Source organism: Fusarium vanettenii (genome assembly GCF_000151355.1).
Source record: "Fusarium vanettenii 77-13-4 unplaced genomic scaffold NECHAsca_83_unmapped, whole genome shotgun sequence".
Taxonomy (NCBI): domain Eukaryota; kingdom Fungi; phylum Ascomycota; class Sordariomycetes; order Hypocreales; family Nectriaceae; genus Fusarium; species Fusarium vanettenii.
The window spans coordinates 49,275-63,072 of NW_003315806.1; the positions used below are offsets into that span (position 1 = coordinate 49,275).

General features: G+C 47.0%; 5 protein-coding genes across 5 annotated transcripts; 1 reads left to right on the forward strand and 4 right to left on the reverse strand.

Moving 5' to 3' along the window:
• Positions 1–1,267: 1,267 nt before the first annotated feature.
• NECHADRAFT_55800 (uncharacterized protein) lies at positions 1,268–2,989 on the reverse strand (the record flags this gene model as incomplete). Its single annotated transcript, XM_003039658.1, has 3 exons — positions 1,268–2,086; positions 2,158–2,823; positions 2,900–2,989. 3 exons carry the CDS (start codon positions 2,987–2,989, stop codon positions 1,268–1,270), a joined length of 1,575 nt encoding a protein of 524 aa, XP_003039704.1.
• Positions 2,990–4,072: 1,083 nt separating this feature from the next.
• On the reverse strand, positions 4,073–5,473 carry NECHADRAFT_55806 (uncharacterized protein; the record flags this gene model as incomplete). The annotated part of the gene is made up of 4 exons (XM_003039659.1): positions 4,073–4,610; positions 4,688–5,055; positions 5,122–5,226; positions 5,303–5,473. The coding sequence occupies 4 exons, from the start codon at positions 5,471–5,473 to the stop codon at positions 4,073–4,075; spliced, it is 1,182 nt and encodes a 393-aa protein (XP_003039705.1).
• Positions 5,474–6,611: 1,138 nt separating this feature from the next.
• NECHADRAFT_55801 (uncharacterized protein) lies at positions 6,612–7,428 on the forward strand (the record flags this gene model as incomplete). The annotated part of the gene is made up of 2 exons (XM_003039655.1): positions 6,612–7,017; positions 7,115–7,428. The coding sequence occupies 2 exons, from the start codon at positions 6,612–6,614 to the stop codon at positions 7,426–7,428; spliced, it is 720 nt and encodes a 239-aa protein (XP_003039701.1).
• Positions 7,429–7,613: 185 nt separating this feature from the next.
• Positions 7,614–8,606, reverse strand: NECHADRAFT_88998 (uncharacterized protein; the record flags this gene model as incomplete). Its single annotated transcript, XM_003039660.1, has 3 exons — positions 7,614–7,834; positions 7,898–8,070; positions 8,200–8,606. The coding sequence occupies 3 exons, from the start codon at positions 8,604–8,606 to the stop codon at positions 7,614–7,616; spliced, it is 801 nt and encodes a 266-aa protein (XP_003039706.1).
• Positions 8,607–10,369: 1,763 nt separating this feature from the next.
• Positions 10,370–11,380, reverse strand: NECHADRAFT_55803 (uncharacterized protein; the record flags this gene model as incomplete). The annotated part of the gene is made up of 1 exon (XM_003039661.1): positions 10,370–11,380. One exon carries the CDS (start codon positions 11,378–11,380, stop codon positions 10,370–10,372), a length of 1,011 nt encoding a protein of 336 aa, XP_003039707.1.
• Between the last annotated feature and the right edge of the window lie 2,418 nt (positions 11,381–13,798).

The window sequence follows — 13,798 nt, forward strand, 5'->3', positions numbered from 1 at the left end:
AGACGAAACTCCGATCCATGTCGACATACACAACCAAGCACGACGAGGCACCCCCAGGTGTTCATATAGGATTCTTCGCCATCCGAGCCTCCATCAGCTCCGGATTCGAGGTTCTGGTATAGAAGGACGCCCGACATCTTCTCCCATCCATGGCTCTTCCACTTAAGACACTCGAGAACTGGCACGTATAGTTCCTCAGGCGGTTTGAAAATATGCTAGCTTCCAAAATGCTTTAAAGTCTAAAGGAGGAGATCTCGGCGTGGCAAAACGCTCAGGAGAGCGAGTTTGCGGGTCAGCTATTAGAGACTATCAAGACGCTGTGCGAGTGGACATAAGAGCCCCTTTTTGAAGACGCAGTCCTCACGTCTACCATGGTTCGTGTACCCTGCCGAGACGATGAAGAATGGGTGCAATCGACCATGATTGTGATGCGGCGGGTGATTCCCATCCACTCGGTGCTGTCGAGCCCTAACTGTGAATTTGTGCCTCTTAGCTTTTTCAAGATGTGCCAGTTGTCAGCACAATGTCAACAAGAATTTATACGAGGGGTACACTAAGAGTTTGGGCACGTCGTTAAGTTGGCGGATAGACGTGAGGGATCCCCAGATAACGAACCTGGCTTCCTATCCAAGTTCTGGCCGTTTGGGCGGTCCGACAGTTTAGTGGCCACAAGGATGAATAGCAAGACTATGGCGGCGGTGAGGGGACGACGCGCCTTGTCGCCCAACTCACGACAGGCCCGGCCGTCATATGGAGATATTATGATATTTTAAGATATCACGGTCGACTTTAAAGAAAAAAAGCCGAGAGCAAAGCAAAGGCCTAGATCGGAAGACTTAGACACACTCACAATCACACCGACTAACTCAAAGATATCACCGATAATAGGGATTAAGCTCTAATCGATAGGCCACTTCGGAACCAACTTATAGGCAGACTTATGGGTATCTAATAATATTAGGGCGCATAAAAGTTCAATAAACCATATATTACCGTTTATAGATATTCTTTTTATCGAGATTATTGAGAGCCGCGAGAAAAAGATAGCGAGAAAGGCAAGCGGTTGATTACATAGGCGCACAAACATTATATATCACCCAGACAGATGGATAAGAATCACCGAGAGACTCTTGATTTTCCTAGCTAAATGAATATCTAATGGTGAGTCTCGTATTGTTGATAGTTTCATCCCTGTAATTGGGCTGTGCTGAGGGCTATGCTGGAAGGATCTGACCCCCTAATCTTTCTGACCCTTTGCCCTAAGCGGTTAGATTTCCACAACGGGACCATTATAGTCCTTCCTGGCCTGTACGAAGTAATAGACAACGCTAAAAATGGCAACTGAACCAGTAACTAGAACGCTATAATTCATCATGTCGGGGGTTGGGTTCAGCACCGGAGGCCAAAAGCTGAAGAAGCCAACCACCGCCAGATAGCAGATGGTGAATATGTTGTTCGCAATACCAAAAGCGCCCGGAAGATGGAAGGGACCCCAAACGAGTTCGGCGCCTGTGGTGTTAGCCAGAGCTGGGAGATCTGAAGTAGCTGGCAACGCGAAACCTTTGGTGGTACGGCGGTAGAGGAGTAGAATAGCGGCCATGAGGTAGGAGGCGTAGAGACAGGAAATCGAAAGGGACGTAACGTTCATGAATGCAATAGGAGACCCAAGGTTGATGAGAGATAACAGTACCGAAATTGTGGTAGTGACGGCGACAGCCCAAACGGGAACAGTGGTGCGGTCGTCGACCTTGGACAAGGTGGGCCAGAAAGGGAGACCGCGGTCACGGGCGAAGGACCAGAATACTCGTGAAGTCGAGGCAAGCATGCCGACGGTAGCGCAAGCTCCAAGGATCATGATAATTGTAGCCATGACGGTAGCACCGGCCGTGGAATTGGTCGCCTGCTTGAAGATATACATATATGGAAATCCCAGCATGCCGGGACCAGAGTTGATAGCATCGTCAAAATTACCCATGCAGAAGACCATGGCAATGATCATGGCGAAACCGCAAGCACCATTGATGAATAGACTCAGTAGGACGGAAGCGGGAACCACGACAGACGGGTTCACAGTTTCCTCGGACATCTGCAAAAGCGAGTAAGTAACGACCTCCACTGGGTGTATATCAGCAAACTCTCAAACAGGGTAAAACATACGTGGAAAGCGGCATCAGTACCGACAAAGGCGAAAACATTGCCCATCATACCAACCATAAAGGATAATCCCTGAGATGGCCAGCCGCCGTTGTTCACGAAGGTCGTGAAGAGCTCTTCGACATCTCCGTGAGGGCCTAGAATAACGAGGGGAATAAGGATGGCGAAGAAACCCAACACGTGCAGAATCAGGATTAAGCCCTCGAATTTGGGCAGCACCGAACTGACAAGGGTGTTTATGGACACGGCGAAAGCGAATATGGCCCAGAAGAGCAGAGTGCCTTGCCATAGCTTGGGCTCAAAGCTGTCGTTGTTCAAAGATATTAAACCCAGAATCATGTTTCCAGTGAGAAGAGCGCTAGAAGCAACGGAGCCTTGCCAGCCCCCGACCGTCAGAATCCCTGTAAGGTAGCTTAAGAACTTGGCGCAGGATCGCGGTGCCATCATGGCAACCCAGTGGTATTGTCCACCGGATGTGGGAGCCATGGAGACTAGTTCGCACATTGTAGAGAAGACGCTGAAGTTGCCGACCCAGACGATAAGGAAACTGTAGATGACGCCGGCAGTGCCGCCGTTGTTGAGGCCCTGAGCGAAGAGAACTGTGACAGCTTCCCAGGTAATCAGGACGGTACAACTAAAGCCGAGAATCGACATGAAGCCAAAATTTCGCTATTCAAGCGATGTAGTTAGTAATGGAATGAAGCTAATGTAATAGAGGCTGAAAGTTGATGACGAGGTAGCGTACCTTGAGAACCTGCTTCTTGCCTAGTCGCGCCAATTGATCACTATCAGCGTAGCCGTTCGAAGACCGAGCAGAAAATGGCTTGACCGCCATCGAGACGCCGGCTTCATGGGCCTCGACGGCCACCGTGTTGCCCAGCTCATAGCTGGAGTTGTCGCTACCCATCATAGCGGAGCGGGAAATGGAAGCAGAAGGCGAGTTCAACAAATGATGGACTAAAGAGGAAGGATGAGAGAAGAACAGGACAGAAGAGTTTAAGTTGTAGAGAAATGAAAGAGAGAAAAAAAATTTGATAAAAGGAGAAGCCAAGAATTCCAGACGATGTCAGGATGACGGCAAAAGGGGGATGTTGACGCCACCATCTCCTCCCTAAGGCGAGAAGTTGGTGGTGCTATCAGATGCTTGAGGTTGAGTTTGTTCTCGCGGTTTAACCGGCAGCCTGCTCCGGTGCCCCGGTGCATGACTGTGGAGGTCAGCAACCCTGGAACCTGTCCAGGGTCCTTGACACTGCATTAGTCTACCGATGACGGCGCCTTGATTTAGCAGGTGAAGAGGGTCAGTGCTACAACGTCCAGGGTTCATATTTGCTCACAGCCAGACTACCATTGCTTTTTTTACGTCTCTCGGCTGTCCAGCACAAGAATTGAGCGGCGGCGGCATACGGCATTATGAGGCGCTTTGGGAAGACGCCACATGGAAAGTTGATCGTGCTCCATTCCAGGTCAAAGCGCCCCCTTGTCCGATCTAATAGCCAATCCGCCCTTTTCTATCCAGCCACGTTGCCAAGTTGGCACCTCCTTCGTTTTCACCCTGCCCCCGTCATGTCCGTGCTACTATGTATACAAGCATTCTCTTTAAATCGCTGCCATCCCGCACTACTCCTGTGGCTAACATGCGGCAAACATGTACAAAACCTGTTCCCCTATGAATTGAATTACCCCTGCCATGGCTCATCTACATGTTGGGTCCTCGCTTTGGCCCCCTGCAGAGTGGTGCATCATCTTGATGCCTCTTCACGCCCTCAGCTTCCCGGATGATTTCGCTCTTAACAAGATTGGGGATTCAAGCTGTCCGACCCCTTGATCGATTTCCATTCACGACGCTGGGCTACAATGTTTCCCTGTGCGTGAGATCCAAAGCGCTGTGCCTCCTTCAGCGGGGAAAGAGAAATTCTCTTCAATCTTCCCCAAGGGCTCTTTCGTGCATGCCCCGCACTTCCACTTGCCATGTCTGGAGGATGAGAATTGACTGACTTGAGTGGCTCGTGCGGCGGCTTTGCCCCTCCGAAGCAGCACCCTGCTGCTCCGTCGTTGTTTTTACAGCCCCTCGTGAGTTTGGCTTAGAGAAGTCAGCCAACTCGAATACTTGGCTATGCTGTGATTCAGTCGTAATAGCCTCCTCGATCAACCTGAACGGTCGTGACCTAGTGCCTAGAGGGGTGCTCCCGCTTGACTTGTTTCCACTGCACCCCGGCCTCCCACTCGGGTAGCCGTTGGTGCTAGTCTTGCCCTGTCGCCGAAGGTCATCCATACGGATCTGGCCGGATTCCACGCTGTCGAGAAAGGGCTTGAAGCTGGGAATGCAAACGGTGAGGATGGAGAGACACTGGACTAGCTGTAAAGCGATAGCGGCTTTCCAGATCGAGAAAGTGAAATCGGTGGCACCAAAGGCCTTGTTGGAAAAATAGATTTGAACCGCAATTGCGGGCGTAACACTTTTCCGTCTTTGTTAGCGTTTTTCTATTGCACAAATTCTAGATAGATTAATCGCAATTGCGTGATTGAAACGTACAGGATACGGCTGCCAAAAACACCCATCACCAAAGCCTTCTTGGACCATGATGTTTGGATTTTCAGAACGCTTTCGCACATGATGACAACAATAGCAATGTCCGAGGCAATATTTGTGAGGGAATAGTAAGTCCAGAAAGCAGTTCGGTTGATGCAGTCTTTGTCGTCAGCGTACCTCCACGGCGTAGGCAGTCGGCACTGGAAGAGGTTGACAACGAGCGCAGTGAATCCCCACCCGCCGACGACAGCCTCACAGCCAAAAATGATCCATTTCTGGCCTTCCCGGCTCATAATCCGGAGACCGACGATGCCTGATAGCTTGCAACAGAAAAGAGAGGTAATGAACATGATGTTGGCCGCGTATTGGCTCTACAATCGGAATACTCGATCAGTCCTTCTGTCCATGATTCTGCGGGTTGCGGTCAACGCATCTACCTTGAAGAATGTGTCTATTTCGCGGGAGTTCAACGTGTTGAAATGCCGCCCCAGTCCATTATCACATCCCGCGAACACAGCGATGGACTGGCCGATTGCAAGGACCTGCGGGTACGGGCGTGAGCACACAGCGGTTAGATGTTTCGCTAGGTGAATCGCGTTGACAGGCCTATCTACTTACACTTGCAACAATGGTGAGGATATCATCGGCCCTCAGGGTTTTGATCATGCGGATCTTGGTTCCCGTACGGACAGAGCATGCGAGAAGAGCGATGACGAGGAACATCAAGGTTAAGACCTGGACTAGCGGAGACTTGTTGGTGTCGGTGATAACCTTTTGCGTAGGATTCATGTCGGGCGAAGCAGCGGTTGTTACGGTTACAATGGTGGGAGTAACGGAAGAATTGAGTGAAAAATGGCAGAGCCGCTTCTTGGAAGCGGCGCGGGAAGAGGGCAGGGCGGCATTGTTGACCTAGATAGCAGTTGAGATTGCCAGGATCGCCTTCACTTACTTGGCTTGGCACAGTTTGTCGATAGTGTCTGGGCTGAGCCTTGTGGGTGCAAACGAGAGTTGGCTAGATTCAATCACTGCTCCTCCCCAGCCCAAAACACGAAACAGGGGCACGGTCCGCCGACGACGGAACACCGTCGGCACGCGGCCGAGGTCTGGAACAGCCCCCTGGAAAGGACGTAGCTAAGTGGTTCCATGATGCACCGTGATGAATTGAAAAACCTGCCCGTGACTTACTGGTCTTTCAATTACTCAGGACCAGTTCATAAGGGTGTAATCTTGATAGATGTCCAAACTTCCAGTTTAAATCAAGGTATCTTGGCATAGAAAGTGTGCGGAGAAGATACTTCGCCACCAATCTGCAAGCTTGGCCGAAAACAGGCAAGCTTCACCAAGACTGAGTTCAGGCACAGTGATAAGAGCCATATTTCAAGGGCTCATGTCCTTATGACATGTGCATTGACACTCCATTCGACCAGGATGTGAGATATGAGATATGATATCACCAAATTGCCCCGTGCGTGCCTTTGCGGCTGTCGATCAATCGGTCCGCGGAGAACTATCCGGGAGGGCCCGCGCACCATGTAACCTTCATCATTGGTCCTAAACCCCGGCCCTCAAATTTGGCTCAGAAATTCACTCACCTTAGTTCAAAGTTAGATGTCAGAGAACACAGTTCCCGTTGGTTATACTCCGTTCAAAAGGCACAACCACCGTCCTGCCGTGTGCTTGGACGCAGGAGAAACTTCATGGGGGTAATTCCCGTCAGGCGTGGCGCAGCATCCTCTCGATCCATTTGTGGAACCAGCACCGTGAGAAAAAATGGTAGAAACTTTTGAGGCTTGAGAGGTAATCAGTCGATCTTTCGGGGTCTCGGCATGCATTGACTTTGTCCCTGTCTGGACTCAAATGAACCCATCTTCGTATGCGATTCTGCGCATCAACAAGCTCCTAAGTCTCAACCCACAAGATCAGCATCATGCCTTTCAAGTTGCTCGAGGTGGACACCGCCACTGACTTTGAAGAAGTCATCGAGTGCCAATGGGCCGCATATGAGAATCCATTTCAAAGTTTCTTCCGCCTCTTCTGTCCAGTTCACGGCGACGGCCCTACTGCCCGAGCAGAGTCAATTAAGGAATGTATAGCTCGCCAGCTAGACTGGCATAATTCGGATCCAACAAGTTACTGGGGGAAGGTCATTGATGACAACGGCAAGATTGTTGGCGCTTGTCTATGGAAGATCTGTCCAAAAAACCCTTTCGAAAAGCACGATGGCTATTCTGAAGCCTATTGGTACCCGGAAGGAGAGACGCGGGAATATGTTAGCAAGTGTTTGGAGCAGTTCGACGCACCAAGACGCAAGATGGGGGCAAGACCGCAACTTTGTAAGTCAAAGCCCAAATATTCCTTTCGATCCTCTCTGTCATCGAGCTTCAAATTAGTCGCTACTTAGTAATTTGGAAAGTTTGCTGATGGTGCAAGACCTCAATATCATCTATACACACCCAGACTTCCGGCGTCAGGGCGTGGCAGACTTGATAATGGACTGGGGTAAGCAGAAAGCTGACGAGATGGGCGTTGAGATGTGGCTGGATGCCACCAAGTATGGTGTACCTGTCTACAAGAAGCACGGGTTCACTATTGTCAACGTTAACCGACTGCAACCGACAAAGACGGCCCCTGGCGAGGCGTGGAGGAAGATTGACGAGGAGTTGCAACCCATGACCTTCTGGCAGATGTGGAGACCCGCTGGTGGCAGCTACGATGAGGGTAAAAGTGTAAAGCCATGGGAGTGAGCCGCATTCGCAGATGACATACCAGGCTATATCGCTCAAGCTATCTCTATTCCATTCACGGCTTTCAATAACTATGAATTCTCCCCACCGTAATAAGCGTTAACCCCGAGAGAGTAATATATACCGAATAGATGCGCCTTTCCCGCCTTGCTATAGAAAACCAAGTTTGGGTCATAACCCGAGTCCTAGTCGTCGCGGTGCATCACAACGCCTAGCATGGCCACAAAGTCGGCCTCGTTCGCAAAATGCTCTGTAGTGTTGACGTATTTGCTCAAAGGGTGTTCTGTCCCATTTTTCACCTTCCAGTCGACACTTGGGTTCCCAAAGGTGAATATTCTTAGCCTTTCCTTAATGATTCGTCTCTGAGGGGAGCCTTTCGGAATCTCTGTTACCAGCGTCTGTAGCGCTAGGCGCAAGACCAGGCAAGCCTAAGAGTGCGCGATCACAACGATGATATCGGGGACCTTACCAGCGGCGGGCCATAAAGCACCCCTAGGCTCTTGCTCGAGGGCCTTCTGACCAGCCTTGCTACTCTGCGTGTTTTCGATAAGAGTATTTGGCTCAGCGGCCCTGCGTTCACCGCAACACTCGATAAAGTTCCAGAGGATGCCGTCGCTTCTGTTGTATACTCCTGTGACTTCTCTGTTGAAGGTATCACCGATTTTGTCGCACGACCGTTAAAACCAGAAGAATTTGTTTGCAATGCCGTTGATGAAGAGCCATTTCTCATTTGGTGAAGACGGCGGCCCGCCGTGAAGCGCTGAAATGTACGTTGGCGATGGAGGGTTGGCATTTGCATCAAAGTCGCTGCGTAGACTGGCGTTTAGTTGAAGGTCGTCGAGCCTGTTTGGCATTTTGCCTCTGCCCATCTTCAGAATGGCAACAATGGTCAAAGCTACTCTCTGTGCTTGGGAAACCACAACATTTCTGTTCTCCGGTAGCTGTAAGACGAGTTCATTGTACGGATTGTCCATGCCTGGGAACTCGGCATCTGGGGTTTTGGTCGCACCGTCAGTGGCCGGAAATCTACCCAAGGCGCTTCCAGGTTTGACGAGGTCGTATAACCACTGGCCCAATTCGGGCAGATCGTTCAATATGAAGTTTAGGAAGGGCTTGTTGACGCCGTTGGTAAAGATAGCCCTCCAAATGAGGGCTGCGCCGCTGAGGCTTTGTGTCATGGCTTCGATACCATGTAGTACCCACCCGCCGTACCTACCCACCTACTATGTAGTGAATCAAATCGCCTGGAAAGATAATGCCCTCGTATTATTCTTATCAACTGTGTTCAAGGGCGATGAGAGGACCGACCGTTGGAGGAAGAAACCATCAATGAAATAGGTTACAGCGCGGCCGATACAGCATTTCTTTGGTGGTGAGCCAGTCAAGCTGATGTCTATCCCTACGGTGGCTGCTTCCTATAATGATGAAATGAATCATGTGGATCGAGGAGACCAAATGAGGGCATATCACGGTTATGATTACTCGATCCGCAGAGGCGCTTGGCAGGCTCTTACTTGGACCTTCCTGCTCGATGTGGTGCTTGTGAATAGCTACGTTCTTCAACTCTACGGGCAGCCGGCTTGGAAGCGATATACGAGTCAAAAAGAGTGGCGCCGGCGCATTTATAACGAGCTGTTCAAGGCGTTCCATAAGGAAAGTCACTCAAGGCAGTCGTTTCGGACTGGAGACGAATTTACGCCCGTGGCACAGCATAAATACGCCCAAAGAGGGGAAAAAAACTAGCTGCGTTGCTTGCAAGGGCCAACAGCTTGGAAAGCCTTGGCAAAAGCCTTCAAGCAAGCCTTTGGGGGCGGTCAGCAGCAATACAAGGAGGCATCAATCTAGGGGGGGATGTGAGCAGTGTGATGTCGCGATTTGTAACTCAAAATATTGTTGGGACTTCTATCACAGGCTAAGTTAGGTGGAGAATAATGTACCTTTCATGCCGCCCCCTATTTGATGGGTTTGACACCCCTGTAGTGACCCAACTGGAGCCTCCTGACAGTCGAAGGGATAATGTAAATGAGTGAGATGAAGGTGATGAAGGTAGTGGGACTCTTTTGGTGAGTACTCCTTTTTACTGTGATAGATAGCAGCTTGATGAGCGTGGACCTTGATCGGGAGAATGAAACACATAGTCGAGGCTAAGGCCAAAGCTGAAAATGACGCACACGGGCAAGGAAGCCCCTTCAAGAAACCACTTTGGAGGTGCTGCAGGTTGGCTCTTAGTCAATCAAGCTTGCTGCTGAATATATCCACACGGCCAATGCTTATCGATGGATCAGAAAACCTTCGCAGTATCTATTCGAAGATTTGACTCGCAATCTACGGTGTACGTTGACTACATTGGGTGCTGTTAGGGAGGTCTGTGTTATAAGCACCAGTAAGGGCGCCTTGGAAAGTCATGCCGAACTATTTGACGAGAATGACCCTGAAGATGGATGAAGAAGCCCGTCGTATATTTTTTACCGAACATGATCATTTCTATGGTCATCGAAGATCGAAATGTGGTCTAAGGGCTTTCCAGTATTGAATCGATCCGGATCGGATCAAATGGAAGGCGACTCACGCTTCACGCTCATATACCCATTGCTGGAAGTGTATCTTGCGATAAGACGGCAGATATCACACATTAGGTTGAGTCGCTCTGTCTAAGACACTAGATGGGTTCTTCCTCTTCAACTAAACTATGAGCGACCAGCTATGCTGTCTAAAAAAGGGTCTCCTTGTAAGAGAGTCATTAGCCTCTACCAGGTATGGCATCGACACGAAGAAGGACACAAAACAGTCCCTGTTTTGAAAGGGAGAATGCCACAATAATACGAAACCTACTTAAAAATGCTCTAGTGAAAGGGCCCGAGGCAGTGGCCCGAAGACACATTAACAAAGGCCAGTGGGAAGACGGTATTCAGTGATTGGATACCAGCCGAGTCACAACGAGCTAGGCCTTAAGTCCAACCAGTCCCTCACTGACCTCCCACAGGCGTGTGGCGTTGCCCTGATCATACGTGTGCTCAACGTAGCCCTTTAGACCTGGACAGTCCGTCTCATCCTTTGGCTTTGAAACCGAGACGTCCTCCAAGTACCTGCCCGTCACCCCGTCCGCCAAAACATCATCACTTATAGCCGCCCAAACCTGCGTCGCGGCTCCCTGCTCGATGGACTTGAAGACTTTAGTTGGCCAGCCCCCGGTCATCTGCTCAATGGATGCCTGATTCCACCCGCTGTTGGTCAGGAAAGCGGATTCAAGGATGGCGCCGGGGTGCACGCTCCACGCGTGGAGGCCCTGCGAGCCGTATCGGCGCTCGATTTCGCTTGCCATGTATATCCCTCCAGTCTTGGCTTGGCCGTACGCGGCGGCTGAGCTGTATTCGCCTTCGAGGGTGAGGTTGTCGAAGTGGATGCCACTGTTGCGGTGGCCGCTGCTTGTAACGTTGATGACTCTGCTGGGGAACTCGTCCGTGGCGCTGGAAAGGAGAGCGTCTTTTAGGAGCGCAAAGAGCAGGAATGGGCTTAGATAGTTGATGGCAAACTGACTCTCCACGCCATCTACCGTCTTCTTGTAGTCTGCCATGATGCCGCCCGCATTGTTCAGCAGGATATTGATTCTGCCTCCCGACTGCTTCAAGAACTCTGCGGCGAAAGCCTTGACGCTGGCCTGCGAAGACAGGTCCAGCTCCAGGAAGTGCACGCGAGGAGAGTCTGCGACAGCAGCCAGGGCGGCTTTGGCTCTGGGGATGCTCCGCCCGGCGGCGAAGACAGTTGCGCCGGTAGAGGCCAGGGCGATAGCAGAGGCCGCGCCTATGCCGGAGGAGACGCCGGTGACGAGAATGACTTTGCCTGCGAGACCGTCTTCTTTATTGCAGTCGCGGATGATTTGTTGGGCGGTCGGGCGGGCATCCCCCACGCCGGCAAGGTTTGCCCATGCGTGCGCTGTAGCGTAGCGAGACATAGTGGATGGGTGTGTGGGTTTTTCAAAAGACGTTTGTTCAAATAAGGTCTGGTGCCAGTTCGAGCTAGGTGAGCTGTGGAGCTACAAAGGTGTCTAGACTATAGAATCATAGACCATGATGGCAGAATTCTATATGCCTTTATATACCTGGCTCGGAAGCTATTTTCTTTGACCTCTTCAACGAGGTTCTTGTCTACATGGCTCGGGGAAACCGAAGCACAGTTCGGGCTGTCCTGAACGTTTGACTCCGTGGGCGCTGCACAGCCTTCCAAGCCAATGACGTAGAGGCACCCTGGCCAATCAGCAACATTGTGCCAGCCATCCAGATTCCAAATGGCAGCGTGGCAGTGCATTTGGGCCAATTAGAAAATGTATCAGCAGCAGACATCTTCTGCACCTCCCTGGATCGTAAACATGTGATACACAGCAACAGGGTAAATTGCCGTTCTCGCTTACCTAGCTTCTAGTTTAGTATCTTCGTTCTAAAACCATTTCCCACGAGAGGCATAACTATTAGTGACCTAGGCTTCTTAATTAGTATTCCCACCTAAATCTATATTATTTATAATAGGTATCTTATCTCGTCCTATTAGTAACCTCGCCGAAGCTTAAAGATATAAATATTAAGTTATTTAATCTAAAAGTTAAAGAGAAGGCAAGATAAGAGGAATAAAAGGGATAATTCAAAGTTTAAGGATAAGAGCTATCTCCTTATAAAAGAGTCGCCTTTATAGGCATTGCTTAGAGTTAAGAAGGTTATTAATAAGGTCGCTAGCGATAAACTTAGTACTAGATATATATAGAGGATAATATTCTTATCTTTAGCAGAGGATAAATATTAATAAACTTAGTATTATAGCCTAATATATCCCCTATCACATATTATTTTTATTACCCACATTTTCCCTTCCTAATATACTAACCATAAGAAACCTCACTTCTATAAATACAAGGCCCTCACTTAGACCTCACTTCTATAAATATAAGGCCCTTACTTAGACCTTATTTATTCCCTTAGAAAACTCTAGATATTATATATTAATAGCTTCTTATTTAATATATTTCCGCATTATATTATATAATACCCTTACTATCGAAATAATATATCTTCTAATAGATAGAATACCTTATTTATTAGATCTTCTATGTCAAGGCTATGACATAAGCCAGGCGGGGAAATATAGTAGAAATACTCTGACTAAGTAAGGGACTAAGGGGACCGAGCATCGCCCGCATCGGTCTAGGGACCGAATATTAGAAATATTAGTCTTACCTTAGACCGAACCTAGAGAATATTAGTCTAAAGATTAACTATAAGTATATAGAATATACTTATTATATTTTCTTATATAGTAATTACCTTAGCTATTAATATAACTTAGTTATACTTAATACCTTAAGTATATTACTAGATATAATATTATATTACCTTTTAAGGTTATATAATATTCTCTTTTACTAATATAAACTAATATAATTAATTTATCTCTTAAGAAATATCCTCTTATTATATATTAATAGCTCTTATTTAGAGGATTATTTATATTACCTTAAATAATATTAAATATAATAGCTACTTAGGCTATTCCTAGTAATAACTATTAATAGGTTCTACTTATTAATTACTTACTTACCCCTATTATATTAATTTAGGCTAATCTTAATAATAATAAAGAGATAAATAATAATAATAAAGAAATTAAATAACTTTATACCTAGGTTATTATTATAATTACTAAAATAAAAGAACTTAGAGGACTTATTAATTATATAGCTATTACTTAGTAAGCTTAAAACTAGTAATATTATAAGAATATTTAGAATATTAATAATATAGCGATTATTATTATAAAAGGTAAAGATATTAGAGAAATCTTAAAGTTAGAATAACTAGAGAAGTTTAATAATATTATATATAAATTATTAATATTCCTTATATAATTATATATATTTATACTTTATTACCCTATATAATTTATTATAGTATTTAATAAGGTTTAATATATTATTAGGTATCTTACTAAATATATTATAGCCTAGTTTAAACTTATTATAAAGGAATATTTTATTAAATTACTTAATAAATATTTACCTCGAATTATAAATCTCTACTTTAACTTTAAAGCTTTTAAAGCCGCGCTTTAATAAGCTTTTAAAATAATAGATAAAAAGGCCTAGGCAGAAAAAGAAATTAAGGTATTTTAATAAACTCGCTCTATATTAGAATATAATATTAAATACCTTTAGCTTACCTCGAAGGTTAATTAAGACTAAGAACCCTTAATATCTTTTTTCTTTAATAGACTTAAGAAAGAAGTATAGGCTAAACTCTATAAAGAAGACTAATTTAATAACCTTATTAATTATATTAGCCGAGTAATTAAGATTAATAATTAATAATTCTCTTAAAAGAAACTC